The sequence below is a fragment of the Lipophrys pholis genome (assembly GCF_963383615.2).
Source record: "Lipophrys pholis genome assembly, chromosome: 20".
In the NCBI taxonomy this organism is placed as follows: Eukaryota; Metazoa; Chordata; class Actinopteri; order Blenniiformes; family Blenniidae; genus Lipophrys; species Lipophrys pholis.
In genome coordinates, this window is record NC_137648.1 from 18,096,422 (window position 1) to 18,123,190 (window position 26,769).

Sequence of the window (26,769 nt, forward strand, 5' to 3'; positions counted from 1 at the left end):
CTCTAAGGCTGATTTAATAGCAACGAGGAAGCGAACTTTAATGGCAGCATCAGTGATATCGCAGCTCGGGGCTCAGTGTTGTGTTATGCCTGCTACTTTTAGGAATCTTGTTAAAAAATGTACATTTTATTTTAAAAAAAATGACCATGGGTATTGGGTTTGATGGGCCAGATTAGAGCCTCTTGTTGGCGAGTGTTGTAAAACAGAGTTTGTAAAAAATACTGCAAAATGCCAGAGCTAAAGAAGAAGAAGTTATTTGGACATTTCCTCGTACGTTACATTAGAAATAACATTAAAATGAGCTTTATGTTGAGATTAGAGTCATTTTTGGGTGTGTGAAAATATGTAAAATTTTAACACAATTACTATATGCCACAAGAACAACAACAAAACAATTGAAAGTTTAAAATGTAAAGGCTATTGTGGCACTGTTTTAGCGGTCCAACACACTCAAGATGAAATTGGGCTGCATGGGGCCCGCTGACCTAAAACATGTTCGACACCGCTGATGTACATCATAGAGCATCTTCCTCTAAATAAATCATATAAACCTAAGTTGAGCAGAATTAGTGATTTGTGCATTAGACTCACAAACACCGGAGATATTTCAAAGAAAGAAACAAGTAACTGTGATCAATGACATTTGTTTCAGCAAATTGCTTGGCACTGTATGTCAACATGTGGGCTGTGGTGACGGTTGGACCACCATTGACAGTCGGACATGCTTACTGCACATGGGGAAGCCGGCTTGATTTCTGTCGGAGGCCTGGTTCTGGTTCATGGTGACAGGCCGTTGATCCAGACGACTGTGTGCCTGTTATTGCAGACATATACACTGTTAATGAACCGACACGGCTGAAAAGAGTGCCAATGATACGAACAGTACCAAATATCAAAAGGGGTGGTGACTTTTGACCGATAAATGACAGAAAAAGCTTCCCGACATGTGATCCATGCTGTTTTGTTTGGCGTTCACTCCCACCAATAAGTAAGCATGTATTTGTGGTGAACTTTGGTGCCAGCTGCTGGAAAGTATGTGTGGGACTAAAAGAACATGACCTTGCTTCATCTTTGTTGCAAAGAGACGTATCCGCCCAAATACAAGATGTGAGGAGGTGAAATGGGAACGTTACATCAGGCTTTTCTTTACTGCGCACCCTTCTTTTCATTATCTCACTATTTTGTGTCAAATATTGCTCATTTGTAAATCTGCATGCAACTTTTGAATGTCATTTAAATAATCAAATATCAAGAAATACTTTTTTCTTATTTGTTTAGATGGTTTATTTTTAAGGCGCCATCTACTGACCAATCAGGTCTCTTGGAAAACGACCGGCCTATTTTTACAATATTCTGAATGGTGCACGGATTGTCACGCTCACTTGGAATACTAGATCTTTATAACGTCATAAAACAAATCCTTGTTTGTTTGTTTGTTTGTTTGTTTGTTCAAAGTTTGAAGGATGTTTATGTTCTTGTTCTTGACTAGATCCAAGTCTGTTTACCTCCATGAGGGTTTATCTGTAATAATGAGGTTAATACTAATGATCACGTCTGATATAACCGCAGAAACATGAATTTATGGCGCACACATCTACTCTGCCTTCAGGGTGATGAATTAATATCCCAACACAAGATGCATTCACACCGGGGAAACGGCCTCAAACGAAACTGAAGGAAAATATACAGTTAAAGAAGAGCAGTGAGGAATAATAAAGTGAAACTGAGTGAATATAGTGCCATGCAGGTCCGCTTATATTGTCCAATGCTTTCATACCGGCACACATGACGCGACACACCGTGCTGCTCGGCTCCTCTATAGGAGCAGAACACACACTGCAGGATTTCTCATTGAAAATATTTAACATGTTCTTTATCGCCGATCTCTCCTTCCGTGACCTTCCGAGCGGATCAGACTCAACAAAATCTCTCTTCACACACCCCACACCACAGGAAAATCAGACAGGCACCCTATAATAAAGAGATATAGGCTATATCTCTTTAAGTATCTCACAGATAGTTTAAACAAAGTGTGAAAAAATGTTATCACTTCCATCAAGTCCTTATATAATTGACATAAAATAATAGTTGCTTACTTGAAGAAGATGAAATGTTTGCTTTCCCCTCAATTTAAAATGCGGTTATAGTTTGATAAACGACTCTGATTGGTTCATCCCAATCGGTTGTCAAGGAAACGCCAAGTCGATGCCTTTATATTGACAACCAATAGTTAAATAAAACAGACGTCTCCGGTTCATACCATATAATAATCAAGAATTGCATTAGTTAAGTGTCTTTATCCACAGGTTTAATCATGCAGGGACAATTTTATACAATTTAAAAAATAGTCAGCTTCGTATGAAACGTACACCCCACAACACCAAAGATCTATTACATATGTATTTTAACTTATAATGCATATTCAAAAATAAAACACGTGAAAGAAAAACGTTTCTGTGGTTATGTTCGCAATCATTTATAAACGATATTCGGCTCCTTATGGGCTTCTGTAGTTTTGGGCGATACCACTATAACACGGGGGTTCTTTTGCCTTGTCTTTTGCCTGTATTGTTTATCTCCAGTTCACATGAACATACTTGTTAGATATTCTGAATGGATAAAAACCTGTGTAAATCTTTATCGTAGTAGAATACAACGTATAACACATGTTTGAATCTAATATTTTTATTACACAAACCCATCCATGACTTTGGTACGTTCCGAGAGGTAGGGAAGACCTGTAAGTGAGACAAATCAAGCCTGTGACAGCGGAGAAACCTGACTTTTACAACAAGTAGCTACTTTACGGAGGTACGTACTAGTAACACGCTTCATCTCAGTACCCCGTTCAGTTCAACGCCGGTGCCACGTTTCGCCGAGCTGTCAGTGCCCCATGTGGGGAAATTGTGAAGAGAGGATGAGAATTTGCTACCGCTGGCTACATGCTAAGCGGCTAAGCGGTTAGCTCCAGCCTTTAAAGCGGACGGGGAACTGAACAGGAAGAGGTAGCATCATGCTAACTTACGCTAGTTAGCCTGTTAGCTCGCCCTCCTATTTTGGGATTGGCATTCCGCTAGCTGGTAACCTCAACTCATGCTGCCTTTAACTGCGATCTGCATTGAGTGAGAAGAAGCTCCGTTTTTAATGGAGGTCGAACGCCGGCTTGCGGGATTCAACGGAAACGTCATGATGATGTTGCAATGTTTTCAGTGAGGTGAAATCAACTGGTTTGAATGACGAGAAACAACACGGCCTAGTAGTTCCCCTCACTTGGCAGGTGATCTATGATTTATTCTGGCACGACTCCCAACGAGTTGCTGTTATTATTTGCGGCGGTGTCATTTGGTAGATTGCATAGATTGCGTCCATACGAGGTGGTTATCCATGTTGCCGATCGTCCGGGAACACAGTGTTTGACTCATCTGTTGCTGCCACAGTAACATGAGCAGATGTTGGTAAGCAGGATAGTTCTGTTATGATCGTTCGTGTTGATGCACTCAAACACGTTGACCCGCGTCCTTGACAGCAATTGTGATTTGTCTTTCAAATAAGGACGTTCATGAGTTGACTAAGCTTTATCATTTTAGAAGAAACAAGGTAAAGCAACTTTTAGTTCCTACGCTCCTCACCTGTGCAACAATCTTACTAACACACTCACTTTTTGAAAATCTGGATTTATGACATTTTTATTTGCTCAGGATTTCTAATAAATAGTACATTTCCCATGCCTTTATCTTAATAAATCTTTCTTTCATGATTGTTTTGTTTTAATGTATTTCATATTCTTAAACGCTTAAAATTAAGATTCTTAATCACCTTCATTTCCTTGTGTAACACCGTGAATGGATTTGTGTATGAATGGTGCTATATATATATATATGAATATATTTGCCTTGCGTAAAATTTAAAAAAGGGACAGGTTAGTAGTTGGGTCATTACTATTTATTTATATCCTAAGCATTGTATGAATGACTTTCTACTATTTTAGTCTCTGTGTTTACTCTCCCACTTGGCACAGATGCATTTTACATGTCTTGCCAATTTAGCCTGGTTTGATCTTACTGCTGCAAACAAGCCAAACTTCTGAATGAACTTCTTATCGCCGTGTCCATGTGTTGCCCTTTCTTCAATCAGGCTGGAAGAGAGACTGTACGATGTCCTTAAAGCCACGGGTGGTGGATTTTGACGAGACATGGAACAAGTTACTGACGACAATCAAGGCTGTTGTGATGCTCGACTACGTGGAGAGAGCCACATGGAACGACCGGTTCTCGTATCTTTTGCTCACCACAACCTGTTCATGAACTTTAAGTCACACAGGTGCTCAAGTACAGCAAATCCCCCCAATCCAAATCATTTAGTAAAGATGTAATAACTGATCCTGCTTTTCACCACTCTGGATCATGTGATCTGCATGTTTCAATTTTTTTTTTTTTTAACTGATGCAACATGAGCGGTTGGAGGTAAATCGACCCACAGTGGTGACCTGTCGGCAGCAGGATTCAAAACCAGCAAATGTCTGGTTACAAACCTGTAGCATCCTGTTATAAGACATTAATAATTATTTATTTTCAAATTGATCAAGCCTTTCATATTTCTAGTGTGTTCATTTTCAGTGTCATTATTAAGTTAGATATTAGAAGTATATTAACTGCATATAAAGTCATGGTATTCATCCTGACCTTTGACACCAGTGACATTTATGCCCTGTGCGTGGCATATCCAGAGCCTCTTGGGGAAAAATTATACACAGAGACCAAGATTTTTCTCGAGAATCATGTTCGGCAGTTGTACAAGGTGGGTACTCTCAAATACTCTCTCTCTCAAAAAAAAAAAGATTTATTCCTGCATATTGCTGTTTTCTGTAATAGCTCATGTTTTTGTGTGTGTTCTGTTTTTAGAAAGTTCTGGATTCGGAGGAGAAGGTTTTAGTCATGTATCACAGATACTGGGACGAGTACAGCAAAGGAGCTGACTACATGGATTGCTTGTACAGGTAATGCCCCCCCCCCTTTAAATCTGTGGTATCAAATATATATTTGTTCAAGGGCCACGTGCAGCCAGATTTCATATTTGACCAGTAAAATAGTGCTGTAATAATCTTTAAATTTACACTTAAAAATCTTTTTCTGTTGTGGCGCTGAGTACACGTGATGAAAACTAAACAATTACTATGGAAAATGATTAAAAACTTCAACATGAAGCCAATTTTGTTGATACTTTCTGGTGTAAAATAAAGTTAAATGTCCAAAAAGAACGTGTCCTATAGCTGTTGCATAATGCACTTTTTTTACAAACTCACTCTGACGGCATGGCTTTGACGCGAATGCTAGTGTGCCATCTTTCTTGGCAGCATCACCGATAGCTTAGCTTGGGTCTCAGTGTTGTGTCCCCTACACGTAAAAAAAATAAATGTTTAAAAAAAAAAAAAAAAATCTTTTCTTAGAAAAAAAATACAATTTGTTTGGTGGTTTGGCCGGATTGGAGCCTCTTGCCGGCCGGTTTGACACCTCTGATTTAATGTTTTCCACATAACCTAATGAACCACTTACAGCGTCATTTGCTGTTCACACTACTATGAACAAAGGTCACAAAACACACCGACTCGGTTCCAGTTTCACTTTTAATCAGACACAATGTCAGTTTTATTTCAGTGTTTGATCAGACCTTTCCTTGAAATTTATAGGAACGAGGGCTGCTCGATGCATGCGTTGTCATTAGAACTAATTTGAGTCACACTTCAATATTCCTGCCGGTAGTTTTAGTGCACTTACAATATTACCTTGATATATTACCTTGAGGAGAATAGCACAAGGTGCCAAAAGGCAATTGGTGTGTCCTGATTCATTCTAAATCAATACACCCTTGAAGGGCTTTCAGATCTATTTTTATGTGGAGTTCCCACTCGACTGCCTATGCACATATGCCTTTGTAATTTATTATGTCAGAGAGACAGAGCCGTGGCGGAGCACTGTTTTTGTCTTATATTAGAAAAGAGGTGCTTGTTATCCTCTTTATGAGACGCGTGTGTGCGTTTACATCCCCAATCACCAGCACCGGCGGGTGAACTGATGTGTTCATCGAATCCAAACTGGCCTTCAATCATAAGCCCCAGCTCTCCAGGTTTAATGATTTGCAGGACTCATCTGCACCTTGTTGTGGTGGTGATCAGATTCTTGCCGGTTTCTCACGCCAGTCTCCAGACGGAGAGACAGCTGTGCTAACTGCATGTCGCATACGGTGGTCTGGAAAAGCTGACATGGATCAGACTGACAACAGGTGCCAGAGTGTCTGACTTTCTCCTCGCTCCCTTTGACCTGCAGAAGAGCTTTTAACGTCGACACAGTAGCTGTTGTATGGACCGACGCGAGCACATAATGTATCGTCCTCCCCGGGGTGGTACGGGATGAATCTTCCCGGTTAGAGCTACAGATTACTTTGTTGATGGTGTATCAACAGTTGGGTGTGTTTTCTGGCTCAATGATGGCTTCCTGGTGGAAAGTGGCCGTTCTGCTTTTTGCAGATGATGTGATCCTTTCGGGTCCATCGCATGCTGTGTGGAAGTTCACAGTGACATTCGTACGGACAGACGACCAAGTTGGATTTGCTATTACGTCACGTGTCTGCTGTGCTCCAAATCACTAAACACTGTCTACTTCCTCTGAAGGAATATAGTACCACCACAGATCCTTGGAAGCAGAGAATAGGGGAAGTTATATTCTGCATGTTTCAAACTACAATGTTTCTTTAAAATCGTACACATCACACAATATAATCTATAATTTCGTTGTATTTATATAATGACGTTAAAAGCATTTGATCTATTCTTTAATACAAAAGTGTCATTGTTGTATGAAAAAGCACAAATGCAACACAATATCTGTATTTCGTTGCGACGGGACAACCAGAGTTACGATGAAATGACGTGAAGAAAAAAGGAAATATACAATGATCTTCTTTGGAAGTCATTTAAAAATATCTGGTGAGACAGGCTTGTTTATGCCATAACACATGATGTATTTTTGAAGGAGTCATGCAGCTTAAAGCAGCTTCTCTCCAGTAAGATTTTATGTATATCTTTCATTTGTCACTTGGCTGCATACGAGGTATTAATTAAAGTGTTACTAACTCGGTGACAGGATAAAATAATTCATCAAGATGCAGCAATGTTGCATTTGTAGCAGCAGCGGGAGCAAAAATAAGCATGTGTTACTAGATGAACGACACTCTGTGTTCCTCTTATTGGTCCAAATCTGAAGGTGGCTTCAAGTTTAGTTTTTTTTTGTTTTGTTTTTCACACTTTAGTCTGCGCTGCTCCCTGGAAACTCTTCAACCTGCACACGTTTCAACAAATGACTGCTGAACTAAATCATTTCAATTCTTATTCTCTGAGAACGAAAATGCAGCACAATAAGAGCAACAAATCTTTGTATGTGTCGACTTACTGCGTTGCTCCATTTAGTGTTTTCTCGTCATTTCTTTCCCATCCGAAGCTTTTATCAGAGATGCTTTGCCCTCGAGCCTCCTGTCGATCGATGTTGCGTTGTTATTGTTCGACCGTCGGCCTAAACAAGGCCTGACTCCTTCCAAACTTTTAGACGCGAGTGAGTCGATTCTTAACTGACGTTTCCTTTCACGCCTCAGGTATCTCAACACACAGTTCATCAAGAAGAACAAACTCACAGAAGCAGACCTGCAGTACGGCTACGGCGGAGTGGACATGAATGAGCCGCTCATGGAGATCGGAGAGGTACGGACTCGCTTGTTTGTTTGTTTGTTTGTTTTGCACTGGGAATAACAAAATCTGCACGTCTGTTTTGATGGTAGGATTTGAAGGAGATTATAAGGGATTTACTCAAATAAATCCACATCAACGAAACAATTAAACATCATTTATGTTTGTCCTTCCTGCAAATTTGTTCTCTCCTCATTTGTCCCTCCAGTTGGCGCTAGATATGTGGCGGAAGCTCATGATCGAGCCCCTTCAGGCTGTCCTTATCCGGATGTTGCTAAACGAAATAAAAAAGTAGGTTTGTGACTCACCGCGTGCTATAGTTCTTAAACTGTTACCGGAAAACTGTTTTCCACCGTCTGACTGTAATCTCACTGGATTCCAATGAACTCTATTCCAGCATTCATAAAAAATGAGACTCTATGTTGCAGATTTAGTACAAATTGTAGTTATGAAATGAATCTATGCTTATGAAAAACCCGTTTCCCTGTTCGGTCAGTCGTTGCCTTTCATTGTTTCCCCCAGCGATCGTTGTGGCGAGAACCCCAACCAGAAGGTAATCCACGGGGTCATCAACTCCTTTGTTCATGTTGAACAGTACAAGAAGAAATTTCCACTCAAGGTGAGACCTTGTTTGTTTAATTATTCTTCACAACGTTCGACTTGTACTCACTGAAAGCCATGTATATGTAATCACACTCAAAATGATTTCCTGCTTTTCCTGCATTGCAGTTTTATCAGGAAATCTTTGAAGGGCCGTTTCTGATAAAAACAGGAGAGTATTACAAGCAGGAAGCCTCCAATCTCCTCCAGGAATCCAACTGCTCACAGTATATGGAGAAGGTAGGAGAGATGAGCTCGGTGTCGCGGGAGTCACATGTGACGTGAATGTGTGTGTTTACGACTGCTGAAGAGACTCAAATCTGTCGACACATAATATGAGCGAAAATGTTTTCAGTTAATGGAATGTCCTCACAAACTATGGAAGCCCAGTGTGTGTGTGTGTGTGTGTGTGTGTGTGTGTGTGTGTGTGTGTGTGTGTGTGTGTGTGTGTGTGTGTGTGTGTGTGTGTGTGTGTGTGTGTGTGTGTGTGTGTGTGTGTTCCAGTTGTACTGTTTCGGTAGGACAGACCTGAGCATCATAAGTGGTCCTTATGATTAGTTATTATTGGCTTTATTATAATATAAAATAGTCTTATTTTCCATGTTAAAGGTCAGTAATACATTGTTGGTTGTGTTTACCTGGCAAAATTGGTGTTTCATCACGGAGAAATTAGGAAAATTAGTTGCTCACCCCTGCTCTCGGGCTCTAAACCTAAATGTCCACCCTTTGACCCTATTTTTCTAATCTTTAGAAGTGTTTTCTGGGCGTTTGGATCGGGCCTGAAGAACAGATAGTTCAGCTCGGAGTAAAGGGCGAGGAAAAACATCTGAAAAAAATGACATTGTTCCTGGAAAGTTAATCGTTACAGTTTATATTTTACATTTGTTACCTTCAAAGTGAAACATTGACAGAGTTTATCGGTTAAAAGATGTTTTAAGAGCAAAGGTCAGGACGGGGTTAAGCTCAGTGTTGAGCCCGATTTACAAGAAAAACTCTTTATTTTTTATTTTTTTTTACTGAAAACTTTGTTGCGTTTCGGGTGTTCGTTTCCATGACAACGGTGTCCGGAGCCACTGAAAACACACCTTTTTCAAAATACTTCCTCATCATAGTAAATAGTTTTTCTGCACGTGCTCAGTAGATGAAGAGTAAGAACAATGTTTCCCTCCAGAGTGTCATGACGCCCCGTCCATATTCTCCTGAAATGCAAAACTCTACTGACATAAAAATAATTTTAATGCTCACTAAATATCTGCTTGATATCTGATTAAATTGCTTTAATTGATTAGATATCAGCAGTGACTCGGATCCCTTTGTGCATGCGTACCCTTTAATCTCATCCGTTTAGTGTTTCAACCTCTGCGTGTTTAAAAGGAAAATCTAATAATAAGCACTGACATGTTCAAGAAAACAAGACGTTGTAAAAAAGTTGTGAGAAGTTTCAGTCTCTTTTTATTGAGACGGTTTTCAGCGAGGCTGAGTGACACCAAATATGTACTGGAATGTTTATCAGATGTTTAAGTTCATGTGTCTTTTAAAGTTTTTTGGTTTTGTTTTGTTTTTTTTATACTTTCAGAGCTGAGGTCACTGTTAGGTTGAGATGAAGTTTCGGCTTGTGATGGTTAAATATAGAACAATGTGTTAGAGAATGCATTATGTCAACCACCGTGGCCCCCACAAGTAATGCTGGACAAACGTGTTTGTGTCTGTGTGTGCGTGTGTGTGTGTGTGCGTGTGTGTGTGTGTGTGTGAGTGTGTGTGTGTGTGTGTGTGTGTGTGTGTGTGTGTGCATGTCAGCCTGGTGACATAAGAGTTTTAATCCCGAGCATTAGCTCTCCCATTAACCCTGCGAGCCCCCCGAGCAGCGTCAGCTGCCGCCACCTCGCTCTCGCCCCCCCCCCCCCCCCAAACACTCACACACACACACACACACACACGCACACACACACACACACACACACCCGTCTGCCCGTCTTTTCCTTCATGGCGGCAGGAATCAGATTTGGTCTGATAGATTTGCCCCTGCGGCATGTAAACAGACTCACGAGAAGGCTTTTCCCTCCTACTTGATCTGGCGAGCAGAAGTGAAGTGAAGATTGACGTGTGATACGAGCGGCGCTGCCACTCAGTGCCATCCTGTCTGGACAAGCTCAGCTTCTCTCACGTCCTTCTTTTTCTTTTTCTTTCTCTCTCTCTTAAACCGTACTTACCTGAGAGGTCTGTGCCCATTGCAAACACTAAACACCTTCATTTACGTTCACCCTGATCGACATGTTTTGGATTTCTGTGTATTTTTATCTCAAAAACACCCCTGAATTTACAAGTAATTGCTGACTCTGCATTTCCCGTGATTGTTGAGTGTGCGAGTGGTTTGTGTGTCTCGCCGTCCATCCAGTGCTCTGCCGTCTCCCAATAAGCAGCTAAAGAAATACAGATGGATGTTTTGTACTTGTAACGTTGAGTGTTTTTGTTAGATGTGCCGTGGAAATGAAACTTCAATCTAAAACTTGTCTATTGCATGCTACAATATGCCACATGGATCTCTTAAGATTGGACTCGGCATGGAGATGGAGATGCTCCTCTCATGCCACTGTCGATACAAACCTCAGTGTCAATAGAAAAGCTTCCACACATATCAAGAGTGCAGGTAACCTTGGTTCTTGGATCGCTCTGAGGTGTGGTTTCCTCTCCCGTCAGGTCTTGGCGCGGTTGAAAGACGAAGAGGTGCGATGTCGGAAGTACCTGCACCCCAGCTCCTATGCCAAAGTCATCCACGAATGCCAGCAGAGGATGGTGGCGGATCACCTGCAGTTCCTGCACGGCGAGTGCCAGAGCATCATCCGGCAGGAGAAGAGAGAGGGTCCGTGGACTCCGGACTTTCATGACCTCGCCATTGGAGGCGTGAAGCCAGTTATTGACGGGGGTTGTCCTGCGTCACTCTGTGCAGATATGGCCAACATGTACACGCTGCTGCGGGCCGTGGCCAACGGGCTGCCTCACATGATCCAGGAGCTGCAGGTCCACATCCACAACGAGGGCATTCGAGGCACCAGTAACCTCTCTCAGGAAAATGTTAGTCCCAAAATGAACCGTGACTCTCGCATGTCTGATGTTGCAGTTGTTAAACGAGCCGTCTCCGTCTCTCTCGCAACTCTGCTTAGATGCCAACCCTGTTCGTGGAGTCGGTGCTGGAGGTTCACAGTAAATTTGTTCAGCTCATTAACACGGTTCTAAACGGCGATCAGCACTTCATGAGTGCACTCGATAAGGTACTGCTGCACCGCGCCACGCTTCAGTCCTGACGCGCGCTCGAAATTTATAAACACGAGTTTGGTTTTTTTCTTTCTCAGGCTTTGACGTCTGTGGTGAACTTCAGGGAGCCCAAGTCCATCTGCAAAGCCCCTGAACTGGTGACTACACACACACTTACACACACACACACACACATATAAAGGCGATGTTGTAAACAGTGCATTGAGCAGGTCGCCTCCCTCCCGCTGTGTCTCCGTCCAGCTGGCGAAATACTGCGACAATCTGCTGAAAAAGTCCGCAAAGGGAATGACGGAGAACGAGGTGGAGGATAAGCTGACCAGCTTTATCACAGTCTTCAAGTACATAGACGACAAGGATATCTTTCAGAAGGTGACACCAAAGCATCTTATTCCGAGCTTAAAATACCTCAAGAAGCCAAAAGCGAGCTCGCGCAGAGTGTATTTTTAGAATCGTCTGAAAATAACCACCGTGTTCTCTTTGTGTTTCTCAGTTTTACGCTAGAATGCTTGCGAAGCGGCTAATACACGGTTTATCATTGTCGATGGACTCGGAAGAAGCCATGATCAACAAACTAAAGGTGAATCCAAGACAGAGGAAGTGATGTGCTTGACTTCTTGTCATCATTATTGGGGGGGGGGGGGCAGCGTCTCTTTTCAGGCCCCGTTTACACGACAACGTTTTCAAGTGGCAACGTAAAATGTTTGTATCATTTTTGACAATGCTCCGACTCCAGTCAAACGGGGGAGGGGGCATCCTTATTTGAACTGTTGGGGAAAGCACAAGTTTCTGTGGAAACGGGTGAAAGCACACATTTTTGAAAAAGCTCCGTCTCCATGGAAACGGGAGGGGGAAAAACGCCACTATCTGGAAATGTACCGACTCTGTGGAAACGGGGGAAAGCGCAACTATTTTGAAAATACTTCAACTCCGTGGAAACGGGGGGAAGTAAAACTTTTTCAAAATGCTGCTGTTGCGCATGCCCACCACGGTAAATAGTAAATAGTTGTACTGCATATCCGCGAATGTACAATTACAACAATGGCGGCATGCCATGACTCGCAGGCCATTCTCCTGGGACTTGGTAGTTTTATTTTGACAGTCACTGTAATAACATTCCAACTTGTCCGTGGCCTGGAATGCTAAGTCCACCGCGTTCAAAACGTTGACATAAACGGAAACGTTTTGAAAGCTTGAAACGTGTAAATGAGGCCCAAAGGAGCTCGGTGCGTCACGTCATGTCACATGGGATTGTCTTGTATGAAATTTCACTCGCTAAATCTCTTCCCCTTCTTCTTAATCGCCCCCCCCCCCCCCCCCCCCCTACAGCAAGCGTGCGGCTACGAGTTCACCAGCAAGCTCCACCGAATGTACACAGACATGAGCGTCAGCGCCGACCTCAACAACAAGTTCAACAATTTCATCAAGACGCAGGAGACGGTGGTGGACCTGGGCATCAGCTTCCAGATCTACGTATTACAGGTGTGTGAGGAGGACTCTGATACCTCTTCATCTTTATATTCCCATTCTGTCGCTGCTGCACCGTGTCTCCCGCACCCTGTTTGATGTGTGGGACATAAAAAAAAACAGTTAGAATGCAAAGAAATTTAGTTGGTTTTTTTTGTGCCTATGTATTATTCATACAGTTGGTAACATTAAAAAGACTAGTATTGGAGAAAAGCCAGATCGTTAAAGACAAACAAGGAAAAACAAGCAAGAAACACACAATTCTGTTTGGATTTCCTCCAATAAACGTTCATCTTTGTTTGTATTTTACAACATGACACAAGTCAGAAATATGTTGCTACGGGCTTTCTTTTCATTTTCACCCTGACGTCTGAATCTTGAGTCTTCCACTCGCCCTTCTTCCTCCATTTTTGCCTTACCTGTGTGTTGTTGTATTTTACAGGCGGGAGCCTGGCCGCTATCACATGTCCCCTCCTCCACGTTCGCCATCCCTCAGGAGCTGGAGAAGAGCGTTCAGATGGTGAGCGGCGGCGGCGGCGGCGCTGCAGGACTCTTTGGCACACCGCCGACGAGCTCCAGCCATGTGAAGTGACCTGTGTTCTCACGTTTTTTTTTTTCTCCACAGTTCGAGATGTTCTATAACCAGCACTTCAGCGGGCGGAAGCTGACCTGGCTGCACTATCTCTGCACAGGTAACACCGGAGAGTTGCTCAACCTTCCACTTTAGTGGCTGAGAAGTCCACCGTTGCTTTGGCGGACGGTTGATCGGCGGATCGCCTCAATTCGCTGAGCTGTCAAAGACTGAGCAGGTTCTGTTTCCTCCCCCGACTCGCAGGCGAGGTGAAGATGAACTACCTGTCCAAGCCCTACGTCGCCATGGTGACCACCTATCAGATGGCCGTGCTGCTGGCCTTCAACAACAGCCAGACGGTGACGTACAAGGAGCTGCAGGACGGCACACAGATGAACGAGAAGGAGCTCCAGAAGACCATCAAGTCGCTGCTGGACGTCAAGATGCTCAACCACGACTCCGAAAAGGTTCGGACGCATTCGCACTGGAAACTTTTAATTGATATTAGTTTGTTGTGTCCGCTTGTCTCGTCTGACGGCCGTCCGCTCTGCCCACAGGAGGACATCGAGGTCGAGTCCACGTTTTCACTAAATATGACTTTCACCAGTAAAAGGACAAAGTTCAAGATCACAACGTCGATGCAGAAAGACACGCCGCAGGTCAGAACGTCCTCCTCTCGTTTTTCACTCATCCTCTCTTTGTCCTTCCCATCATCTTTCCGTCACCCTCCCCTCGCGCTCCTTTTGTCCTCTCATCTTCCTCCCCTTATCCTCCCTCATTCTCCCTTCATCCAACCCTCTTTTGCACATCTTGCCCCACTAATCCTCCCCTTGTCCTCCCTTCATCCTCCCCTCGTCCTCCCCTCGTCCTCCCTTCATCCTCCCCTCGTCCTCCCATCAACCTCCTCTTTGCCTCCATCTGTCCTCCTCTCTTCCTACTCTCTTCCTCCCCTTGTCCTCCTCTATTGCTCTGTCTCACTTCATCGTCCTTTAATCATCCCCTCTTCCTCCTCTCTTCCCTCCTTCATCGTCCCCTCGTCCTCCCTTCATCCTCCTCTCATTCTCCCTTCATCCTCCTCTCTTCCACCTCTCGTCGTCCTATCTTCCTCCCAGCATCCTCCTCTGTTCCTCCCCGTCTTCCCCTTGTCCTCCCTTTTTCCTCCCTCTGTCCTTCTCTCTTCCTCCCCTCTTACTCCATTCAGCCTCCCCTCTTCTACCCCTCGTCCTCCTACCTTCCTCCCATCGTCCTCCTCTCTTTTTCCCCTTGTCCTCCCCTCCTCCCCCTGCAGCTCTGTCTCCTTGTGTCTGATGTCTAACTTCTCCCCATCCCTTGGCCCTGCAGGAGATGGAGCAGACGAGGAGCGCCGTAGACGAGGACCGCAAAATGTATTTACAAGCTGCTATCGTGAGAATCATGAAGGCCCGGAAGGTGCTCCGACACAACGCCCTCATCCAGGAGGTGAGTGCAGGACCATCCACGTCTGGCTTCATATCCCCATGTTGTGCATTCATATGGCGCACAACACGACTTGAGTTTTTTTTTTTTTTAAATGCTATATCTTTGTAAAACATTATTTTCATTGTTCAGAATTCCAGGTTTTCCTCAATGAAGTCCAGTCATTTTCCACTGACACAGTTTTCGTGTCTGATCTGTTTTCAGACATATGTGTGATGATGTGACAAATAAACATGATTCAAATATTGAATATACGATTGTTTGGTCCAAGCCACAGCCTCAGTGATTATTTAAAGCAAATTATTGTTATGGTATAAATTAAGGTAATTCAATATGACATTTTGTGGAAAGTTGACGTAATGAAACAAAACCTGTTTCATTGGGAATGATGAAAAGTACTAATCAAAAACAAGATATTAAAGGAATGTGTGAATATTAAACTGTACAGATTACATGAAGTCTGAGTTGCTTTCCTCCTCCTCCTCCTCCTCCTCCTCCTTCTCCTCCATTTGCGTCATGACGATAACTGTCACCCCCTCGTGTGTCCAGGTCATCAATCAGTCCAAAGCCAGGTTCAACCCCAGTATCAGCATGATCAAGAAATGCATCGAGGTGCTCATCGACAAGCAGTACATCGAGCGGAGCCAGACCTCGGCAGACGAGTACAGCTACGTGGCGTAGGCGGGGCCGGAGGGGCGGAGCCAGAGAGCGCCTCCGCACACACAAAAACACACTCACACCGTGTGACTGTCTGGCAGATACACGTTGAAAACGTGTAGCAAACCACAAAAACAGACTCATTCATCCATTTAGGTTGTTTGTTTGGGGTTTTTTTTTTTTTTTTTTTTGGACCTTTGGCCAGCGCTACCAGCTCTGAAGCAGGTGCTGGCGTTCCCCCGTCTCTGAAGGCGAAGGGGTCAAAGGTCACCGCGTCACGTCAGACGGGCCAACTGACACCAACCACCACCACCCATAAGGTCGACAACGTCCCCGCCCCACCCACTTTCTGATTTAAGCTGTTTACAACATCACCAGTGCCACGCACCCGTGCGTCTAAAACAACAAAAAAAGAAAATGCCTATAGTCGTACGAAAGAAAGAGCGGATAAACATACTAGCCGACAGAGAATAAAGGATGAAAATATAAAGAAAACGAGGATTACGTGGTGACATCAATGACACATTGGTGGCTACACATTAAAAAAAAACACAAAAAAAACATGCTTTCTTTTCTCACGTTTGCAGTTGTTGTGTGTTTTATTTTCTCTCTTTGTTAAATGTACTGAAGTTAGGAAAACTATTGTAATAAAACTGGTATACTGACTATTGTATCTACTTTCAAATGTAAAGAAAAATGAGGTGACAAACATGATCCTGCTGCTTGTCAAATAAATAATTAAAAACAATGAAGGCTTTTATGGAGGCGTTTGTCAGTTGTTTGCATTTGGTTGAATTTTTTTTTTTACTGATTTTAGTACATCAGACTAGAGATGTGTTGTTTTCTTTTGTCCCAGTCTGCCATACTCAGCCAGCAGTGCCGTCTGGAAACGTGAGAGCACAGTCCCAGCTTTGACCACCAGATGGCAGGGTTGTAAACTCATTCTAATTCTACAAGAACGTGCTCCAAGGTTCAGCATACAACAGAAGAAACTATTGGCACAAAGTTACATTGTGCATGAAGGAAATGAATATCACTTATGAGAATATGAACTCCTCTGCAGAAAAGAAAGGTGATTTATTTTTATTTTTTTTACATCCTTTGGCTTGCCTTAAAGCAGCTGTACGTTTTTAGATATCAACATATTGGCTGTGGTCATTCATTCCTGCATAATAAGGAATGACATGCTAGAAAAATATTATTAAATAAAAGAAATAGTAAGGGTGTTTTTAATCATCTTTTTTGTCATCAACATAAGTCTTTTTTTTTTTTAACTGGATACAATCCTGCCTTAAATATGATTACAATTTATTCCCACAATGTTAATCCTGCTCAATTTAATAATATACATTGCAAGGAAATCAAGACATTGTCTTTTGTTGAACCTTTAAATCTGTGTATTTTTCCCCACCATTAAATAGCTCCTGTTTTTATGGATGGGGCGTCAATTAAAAAGTTCCGTCATTACGCGTGTTTGGAACGTGATGTCACAGAGCGTGCTGCTGTCCGCGGTGCTGACGTATGAACAGCTGAAATATGGGACATAATTCATCCACAGGAATGTGAGCGGAGGGAAATAGCTGATATTTATAGAGTACGGCGGAAGGAACACGCGTTTGGAGGGGAATTATCATTAATTCCATCTACCGTCATGTAAACGTTTAATTATATCTTACTGTACTGGAGACGGCCACTAGACCTCGTGGCGCAACGGTAGCGCGTCTGACTCCAGATCAGAAGGTTGCGTGTTCAAATCACGTCGGGGTCAATTCTTTTTGGTGTCACTCCTTCCGGGATGATAAACAGTAAACAAACTAAATCACCAAACCACTGTCAATGTTACATCCTATTAAAATGCTTCACATTTGGTCTTTTTTCTTGCCATTCTTTCATCTCATTTGGTAAAGACTGTACAATCAGTATAATAACCAGGTCACTTTAGGTTGACTTCGCAGTAACTGACATGTTGTTGACTGAGTATAATCAGTCAACTTAAAAAAAATAACAACATACATGATTAACACAACGCAAGAAGGTGTGACTGCAACTTCATTTGGGAAAAACATCTGACTCACAACACACAACATATGTATAATCCACACTTCTCTAATGTGTAATTTTGAGTTATGCTCAACCTGTGACATATAATCATGCATTTTGCTGATGTTTTACCTTATTAGTAACCATATGTTTCACTTAAAATGTTCCACTGTGGGAGGAATACTAACGGAAAACCCATGTATGCACTGAATGTACAACGTACAATTAAAATTGAAGCTGCATGAAAACAAACATGCCATAAATGACAAAACAAATTTGTGAACTGTGAAATAGAAGCACACATGGGTCTTAGATAATTATCAGTGTCGTGCAAGTAAATGGAAGTGTAATCTCAACAATGTCCAGCTTCCTCCTAAAGTCCTAAGATATGTGTTTGAGTTGTCTTGTGAGCTGACCTGTACGTGATGTAAACTGACTCCAGCCATCGTCAGGGTCAAAGACACCAGCTAAATGTTTGGGAAATGGGAATTCAAGCCTTTCAACCAACCCGATCGATACAAGCCGCCGCCTGGACATAGACTGGAACTGTGTTTGGCTACTGCCCAGGAAATACCCTGTAAACAGTGTTTTTTCAAAATATCGCCTGAATGTAGATCCTCTGCTCTTTCTGTCATAACACTGAAGAATCAATCACCCATTTGTTTTGGGACTGCTCTTACACTCAGATATTCTTGAAAAACATATGTTTGTTTGTGACTGGAAAGCTTAATATGGACATACAATTTGAAACAAAATATGTTATTTTTGGTATTTATGGAAAAAACATCCCTCCAAAAAAATCCTTTGTGATAAACCTGATCTTATTATTAGCAAAATATCATATATCGTATACACTGCTCTAAATTTTTCAACCAGAAACCTAAATTCATAGTATTCAAATCACTGCTGTCATCGCACATAATCACTTTAAAGCACTGCACCAACTCCAAAGCTGTAAAGACCAAAGAACTCTGTATTGAATTTGATCTGTAAATTGTATTATAGAATTACTTTCTCTCTCTTTCTGTATTTCTTTTCATTTTTTGTATACCTGAAATGACTGATGTGAAAGGCCGACTTTTGTAGGCATACATAACTCAAGCCTATTGCTATGTTAATGTCACCTTTTGTACGTTGTATTAATAAAAAAAAACATACAGGACGCCGCCATCTTGGATGCTTTACACTCTCCTATTGGACCAGCAGGTTACAGGTGACTCTAACCGCAGCACGCATAACAACAATATCATTACGCTGATATTGAAGAAAATAGTACCGACTATAAACACTGATTAAACAAAAACTGCGGGATTACAAATCTTTTACATCTAGCTCAGGACTGATATATCTTTGCAATGTTGTAAATAGATTGTAGTGCCTAGATGTCGGATCGGGATGAAGCGATACGGCTTTCACCTTAAGGCCACCTCTCCGCCTATAAAAGACCAACCACAATTACACTCGCGAGACCCGGGGCTGTAGAGTGTTCCGGGTGTTGTGTGAGGTTAGTATTCAATTTGATGATTGAAACTTTGGCAAACTCTGAATCTGTCTCCGTGCCTCTGCAGGTGAACGCGACGGTGACGTGCAGCGGCTCACGAGGAGACAGCTGAGGAGAATTTGTCTCAGCTGGTCGTGGACTTTCCCCGGTTTGCAGTGGGAGCCCGTCCAGCAGGGCCCGGAGCTGATGGACGCTCTCCTGTTGCTGCACGGGAGCATGGGGCGCCTCTTCCTGTCCCTGCTGTGTCACGGTGGTGGTGTGCGCTGGACGATCGTGGTGTCCCCTCATTGGTGGTGCCGTACCGTTTCTCTGGAGCTGGAGATGGTGTATCTACCGAACGTGGTGCGGCTGAGAACTGCACCGAGGTGGACGATGGCGCTCAGGGGCTGCGGACCGGCGCGCATCGATGACGGTCGGGATGGCGGCCGCAGTGTACCGGCAGACCGTCTCCGGGGGGAGGAGAGCCGGGACGCTCCGGTCCGGCTCCAATTCCGGCTCCGTGGAGAACCGGGAAGCATGGAGGAGGTCCGGTGCCCCCCTGCAGCAGCTACCTCACCGTCCTGGGGCTGGTCGCTGTGGCCCCTGCCTTAGCTGCTGCCGGGGTGTGCAGAACCGCCTTGACGCCGTCCCCTCGACGCCCCGACTTTCTCCACGAAGCTGGGATTGGAGCCGGACCGGACGGCAACAGCGAAGGTGGGGGTTACAGCGACCAGCCCCAGGACGGTGAGGTAGCTGCCTCCCTCCCCTGGAGACGGTCCTCCGGCACACCGTGACCTCCACCCTGACCGTCAGCGATGTGCGTCCTCCGGAGCCTCGGAGTGTTGTCCTCCTCTGAGGTGCGGGGATCTTCTGCGTCCTGCTCGTGTGGGTGCGCTTCCTACTCCTCCTTGGATCAGTACGACAACACCGGTGTCGGGGCACAACGATCCTCTGGTACCCCCCCGCCGGTACAGAGGAGACTCGAGGACTTGTTCCTGCATCCCCTTCGGCAGCAGCAGAGCCTCTATCACCTCCTGGTTCTGCTGGGCAAGGGTTCCCACTGCAGCCAGGGGAAGTCCATGAGCAGCCGAGAGAAGGTCTCCTCAGCTGTCTTCTCTGGAGCCGCTGTAAGTCACCCTCTCGTTCACCCACAGAGGCCACCCAAATTTAAATTGATAAAATTTAAGTGGTAAAACTAATGGAGACAGATTCAGAGTTCGCCAAAGTTTTAGGAAAATTTTCTAAATTTAAAAATTGGTAAAACAAATTACTAACCTCTCTCTAACTAACACTCTGCACACTTTGCAGCCTTGTCTGGGGCCTGTCAGGGCACATCAGGGGCTTCATCGCCTGACTGCCACAAGTATATAGTTAAAAATAATTTCAAGCTTTATGCTCCAGCCCTAGAGTGTATGCATCAGCAGATGCATGAGCTGCAGTTGGACAACGCTGAGCTCCAGTCAGCTGTGGCCGCCATGTCATCGGAGGTGGACCGGCTGAAGGAGGACAACCTGGGGCTCAGGGAGACCATCCTGGATGTCCAGTCGCCATCGACGCTCGACAGCCTCATCCTTTCAGGTATCCCCTATAACGGACAGGAGGATTCAGAGGGAGAGGTAAGGAGTTTCTGATCACAGCTCTCAAAATGCCTGAGGAGACCTTGAAACCATCAGGTTCCACCCAGTCCACAGTCCACTCTGGCAGGGAAGAAGCACCAGACCCGGACCTGTCATTGCTAAATTTGAAAAATTCAAAGAGAAAGGTGTAGTAAAGGGGATCCCCAATTAAACAGACGGAAGGGAAAAAAAATTCTGGGATTATTCTGATTATGTGATTATTACAAAACAAACTAATACAAACAAACAAACAAACAAACAATTAAGCATCAACAAAACAAATTCTATTAGGAATTATGTAGATCTGATTAGGTATCAATATGTGCATTTGGGTAGTTTGGTCACGGTTTAACCAGTCGCTGCTTGTTCTGGGTGTTCAATCGGGAGGTTCTAAAGTTGTTTTTTTTCTTCATTTCACTCGTATTTGAATGAGAGGAGGGCGGCAGCGGGATTCTGCATGCAGAGTTTTGACGGCTAATAAAATAAAGCGCTTGTCTTTTGAAGCCCATACCATATTCTGCCTCTGTGCCAGATTGCGTTTGGGTGAGGGCCTTTTTGGGGGGAAATCTTATTGTGAAAGGCAAATAGCGGACTTCCTGTTGGATTTAGGTCAGGGGTATCGGTACAGGATTTTTAGGTCTTGTTGAGACGAACAATTGAGTTTTGGTTTGATCTCCCTATGACATTCCTACGGGCTGTGGTGGTCGTTTTAGTGTTTCTAGGTGGCGCTAGAGCGCACGTTTGGGTACTCTGGGGGTTATTTTAATATTTCCTTAAAATTTTGTCTAATCTTGATGAGCGTGCATAATTTGGTGATTTTTATCAATTAAATTTTTTGAGTGTGTTTAGGGATCAAATTTGGGCCCAATGAGGCGTCAGGAGCCAAAGAAGAAACGATAAGAAACTTGACCCATACAATAGGGTCCTGGGCCCGCTTGTTCAAAACTGGGTTATCGTTTAACCAGCCGTTAAATACGTTTAACCTGCTGTTAAACGTATTTAACGGCTGGTTTAAGTGAACGCGCCTCCGGACCTCCACTAACTTTTTAACAGTGGTTAACGCTCACCATGGCAGCGCTGCGTTCATGATGCCAGTTCAACAAAGGAAGGATAAGGTGGACTTAACTTTGTTAAATGAAGAGTTACGCCTCTAAGGAGCCCCGGAGTGCCCATAGAAAAAAAAAATCGATATATTATGCGTGGAAATTAGATAATAATTAGTAACCTCAAATTGATAACTGGAGACAGTTACTATCTCGTTCCCTCATATATTTTTCCACCAATGACGCTTCCATTCCGTCATATTTGCTGTTTATGACGCTTTAAAAGCCTCGTTTCCACGCACCACATTAGATATTGGTGTTTTCTAACTAAAGCATGTGAAATACAGACATGTTGAACTCACCTTGATCTAAAAAGAGAGGATCTAATTCTCAGCAGATCCCAATCACGTATTCCCTCTTTACCATAAATACATGAGCTTGGGGCTTATTTTTCAACATTTGGGCATTACATCGTGAATTTCTGCTCCTTTCACTTTCAAATGTTTCAACATGGAGGAATGGAGGTGTAGAATGATAGAACGCTGCTCTATAGCCGTTTCCAATAGCAACCTATGTAAACACACACTGATTAAAGTTTTTTCACATGAAGCCATTAAAAGGCTCATTTTATGTCTAAAAACTCCAAGTTTTCATTTACAGTAGTGTGTTTGGTTCATCAGTAACTACTAAACAAACGACACTTTCCTTCATTATAAAGAAGTTCTGTGGAGCGTCTCAAAGCGGAGCAACGCAGCCTCATACAGACCTCTCCCTTCGTGGCCACAAATAAAGAATCTCACGGCCAGAGTGTAAATGATCTCGTTCCCTCGCTTTATTAATTTGAGGTAACTACTTATCTCGTTCCCACGTGCTATTATTTTTTTTCTCGATGGCCACTCCAGAGTTTCATACAGTCCACTTTCTATATCGTCCTCTCGGGTCTAAATTAAAAAAATGAGGTAGCATGATGCGTCATCCGATCATCCAGCTAAGATTTCATGTTCCACTTTAATATCCTGGTAGCAGCGTTGTTTGTCATGTTTTATGGTCATTTTAAAGAGCAGATAAAAACACTGCAGTGCCTCCACCGCAAAGTTTAAGGCAAAACACAGAAGCACAGAGACTTGAAAGTGGGCGGAGCCTTGGGCGGAGCGGCGTCAGGGACGCTAACCACTGTTGTTAACCTCCCTGTTAACTTTGACGGCGACGTTAACTAACGGGATGACTAACCATGTTTTAAACAACGCATATTTAACCGGCGGTTAGGGCTTAACCAGTGGTTAAAATAAGCCAGTTTTGAACAACCGGGCCCTGGCCTTTCAGGCTTGTTCCCTAATTAAAGCTGCAAGCAGCCTTGATCAGGACCTGGCACTCTGGCCTCTGGCCCGCCAGGGTCCAGCTCATCATGCCCTCTGGACCAATCATGGCTTCTGGCCCATTTGAATATTGCTCAAATATAAATTTTGAAGGCTTTAACAAAAAAGGACTTATTTTGAAAAATGTGGGGGCTTTTATTTTGAAAGTCAACAAACCTCTAATCGAGCTAATAGTAGGGATGGGGACGATCCGATCCAGTATCGTGATCCGATATCAACATCTATGCTGTTTATGTGCTTGTCCTCCTGGGCAGTTGCATCAAATCCTAATGTGGTATTTGCATTTTGAAGAACTGCCTCAGCAGTTTGAAGTTCTGCAATGGCCCCCAGCTCTCAAACAATATGTTCCACACTCGATCTGTGAGGAATTTCTTGCAACATCACACCGAGGCCTGTCACGATAACAAATTTTGCTGGAGGATAAATTGTCCCAGAAATTATTGCGATAAACGATAATATACCGTTTTTCCACTAATATATTAATAATGGCTTAATAATGCAAGTATAGCCTTTTAAAGATAAATAAACTTTTATTTCTTACGAATATTTAAAATGAGAATTGTATTGTGAAAAAAGAGATTGTAAATATCCAAAATAAATAATTAAAACAACCTCTCTCTCTCTCTCTCCTCCTCACGGGGCTCTCATGGTGCACTCAGGTGTGCCAGGTGCCCCCCCCCCCCCCCCCCCCCCCCCCCCATCACACACACACACACACACACACACTAGAGTGATTGACAGGCAGTGTTGGGAAAGTTCAGTTTCTACATGAACTGGTTCAAAGTTCAGTTCACAAATTTTAATATGAACTAGTTCAGTTCATAGTTCTAAATTTATAGTTCCAAAAATGAACTAGTTCATAATTCTTTTTTTTTCAATATGTTGCTGCGCAGAACCCACGTATCAGCAGCATGAAGCTTGTTAACCCTTATTTAAGCATATACAAAAAAAAAAAAGTAGCGGCTTGTTGTCCGGAAAGTACGGTAACCATACGAAGATGAAGTATTAATTGTGGAGACAGAGTATTGGGTCGTGCTGCTGTCTTATATTTGTCGTGATGCTTCCCATGTTGACGTATGCGGTGGTGTGACTCTGCAGGCTGCTGTTGCCAGATTGGCTGTTTTCCCCCCGACATGTTCAGGCCCGTTTACAGTGAGCCTTACCCGGGTTTTCCGCTGGAAGGCTCAGAAATCTGGCAACATTAACAAAACAACATTAAACTGGATGAGCCGCTCACAGTGACGTCTTTGGTAAATTAAAAATTATCGAGCCTGGCAAACTTATCAAGCTCATTTTTAATTATCGTGCAATTAATTGATTTATTGATTTATTGATTTATTGATTATTGCGACAGGCCGAGTCACACCATTAGGAATAGAAAATCTCTCAATTAGTTTTGGAATAATGTTAGTGGGAACTTGGTTTTCCACTGCATCATAAAATAAACCATTATCCGCATTTCTGAATTGTAGGCTTTCCTTTCATTTTTTTCATTCATTTCATTTCCAAATTTATTTCGAGCTACACAACACGGGCATAAAAGCCAGAAAAAAATACAATAAAAGAAAAAATAATATCAACACTCTAGCTCGAAAAGGAGTGGGAAGAAGACAAGCTTATTAACTCCCACCCCTGTTCATAAACTTAAATAATAATGATAATGTGGCTGCTACAATAACACTGTTAAAATAAAACAGAAAATAAAACAACAAAAACAGCCAAGACATAGTCTATTAGATAATGTAAGATATTACTAATACAATATAATCACTTAGTTATTTCTTGTTAACTGAATTACATGATATATCCTCTGACAATAATAACAACCATAATGATAAAAATAATGATACCAATAACAATAATGACTGCAATAGTATAATAGTAATAACAACAATAGACTTCATCATTAGCTAGATCTGACCATTAAAGTATTAAAGTATACATCACTTTGTAACACCCATTAGTAATCAAGTACCTATTTCCTCCTTCTGGTATTTTGACCATACTATTTTTTTATATCTTGATTTTAACTGATGAATATTTGGACATTGTTTGTGCTCTACTCCCAATTTGTTCCAGAGTTTAACTCCACATACAGACACACACATACTTTTCCTAGTGGAAGACACTGCTTGAACCTTAAAGTTATCACACACCCTCAGGTTATATCCCCCTTCTGTGCGTGCAAAAAGCATTTGTATTCTTGCAGGTAGCACATTTGTATTAGCTTTAAACAGAAGTTGGGCAGTAGAGAATTCAACTAAATCATGCAATTTTAACATTTTAGACTGCAAAAATAATATATTACTGTGATCACAATATCCTACTTTGTGTATAATTCTTACAGCCCATTTTTGGAGTATAACAAGGGGGTGTAATGAACTTTTATAGTTATTGCCCCAAACTTCTATACAATAATTTTTGTGATATCATAATAGATCATTATTACTAGCCTGGTTATATGCACGCCTTGCTGATTCCAGTATTTCGGTCTTGAGTCGGGTCTTAATGGTAGGAATGTGGTCTGGGGTGATGTACTGGGTTTTGAACCTGGGGTCCAGGATGGCTGCAATGTGGAGCTCAGGAAAACTATATTATTTGGTGTCACAGTAGTGGAATCATTAATAAAAATAAGTGATCGGGAAGCACCCAGGTATTATTGGTAAAAAACGGTTTGTGTACTTGTAAAAGTGAATTTGTAGTTGTGTACCGTGAGTTGTGTACCTGTAGAATTGTTTTCTCTCCACAAATACAACACCACACTTACAAGTCACAAATTCTTAATTACAGGAGCACAAATCCTGTTTTACAAGTCACAGAACTGTCATGCTGATATTTTTCCTCCAATTATTGCAGTACATCTGATGAAAAACATATTTGTACACCTGTATCGATGTGAAGTTCTTCCACACAAGTCACAGATTGTTTTCTTTAACTACAAATCACACAAGCGGCTCCCCTCCGCTGAGACATGTGGTGAAAAAGACCTGCGCGCTCAGTCTATGGAGAAAAAGGCGGCGCTTATCTGAGATTGACGGATTTCACAGCCAATCAGGAGAGAGGATTTTGTCCCGCAGCCAATCAGAAGAGAGGAGCCTTTCTGTTTTGATGCCGAAACGGAGGAAAGAAGTGACGGGACGTGAAGTTTTTAGTTAATGTTTTCAAGGTCGATTCATACTCCATAAGAACAACACGAGAGTTCGGCAGTGCGGGGTTCTGCCGAACAAAATGACGTTTTTATACTCCGATAAGAAGCTGTCGAACTCGCAGGCCACGCCCCCTCACAGCAGCCACACGTCTGTGAAGCGGCGTTTAAACTTTTCAACTGCAGTTCATTTCTCGCCTCCAGTGCTTTCAGAAATACATTTCGCTGAACTGTTTCAGTAATAAAAGAGAGAGCTTTTGTCCGAGCGCGATGTTAGTCCAGTTTTAACTACAGGAGCTGATAGCTGTTCGTGA

General features: G+C 42.8%; 1 protein-coding gene across 2 annotated transcripts; it reads left to right on the plus strand.

Annotated features, from left to right (window-relative positions):
• Positions 1 to 2,706: 2,706 nt before the first annotated feature.
• Positions 2,707 to 16,514, plus strand: cul2 (cullin 2). Of its 2 annotated transcripts, XM_080489854.1 has the most exons (21): positions 2,707 to 2,811; positions 4,135 to 4,273; positions 4,695 to 4,797; positions 4,902 to 4,996; positions 7,645 to 7,750; positions 7,944 to 8,026; positions 8,258 to 8,354; positions 8,465 to 8,575; positions 11,033 to 11,195; positions 11,283 to 11,407; positions 11,497 to 11,604; positions 11,686 to 11,745; positions 11,849 to 11,977; positions 12,099 to 12,185; positions 12,935 to 13,087; positions 13,515 to 13,592; positions 13,698 to 13,764; positions 13,908 to 14,110; positions 14,201 to 14,302; positions 14,985 to 15,101; positions 15,648 to 16,514. In XM_080489854.1, the coding sequence occupies exons 2-21, from the start codon at positions 4,155 to 4,157 to the stop codon at positions 15,777 to 15,779; spliced, it is 2,238 nt and encodes a 745-aa protein (XP_080345980.1). In that variant the 5' UTR covers positions 2,707 to 2,811; positions 4,135 to 4,154; the 3' UTR covers positions 15,780 to 16,514. The 2 variants fall into 2 exon arrangements, with proteins under 2 accessions (XP_080345980.1, XP_080345979.1); XM_080489853.1 differs by having other exon boundaries at positions 11,033 to 11,407; positions 13,908 to 14,302; positions 15,648 to 16,483.
• Positions 16,515 to 26,769: the final 10,255 nt, after the last annotated feature.

Coding starts and splice junctions, on each gene's coding strand:
- cul2 (XM_080489853.1), top strand. CDS start 4,155: ATGTCCTTAAAGCCACGGGTGGTGGATTTTGACGAGACATGGAACAAG. Junction 4,997..7,644: donor TACATGGATTGCTTGTACAG/GTAATGCCCCCC, acceptor TTCACGCCTCAG/GTATCTCAACACACAGTTCA. Junction 7,751..7,943: donor CGCTCATGGAGATCGGAGAG/GTACGGACTCGC, acceptor TTGTCCCTCCAG/TTGGCGCTAGATATGTGGCG.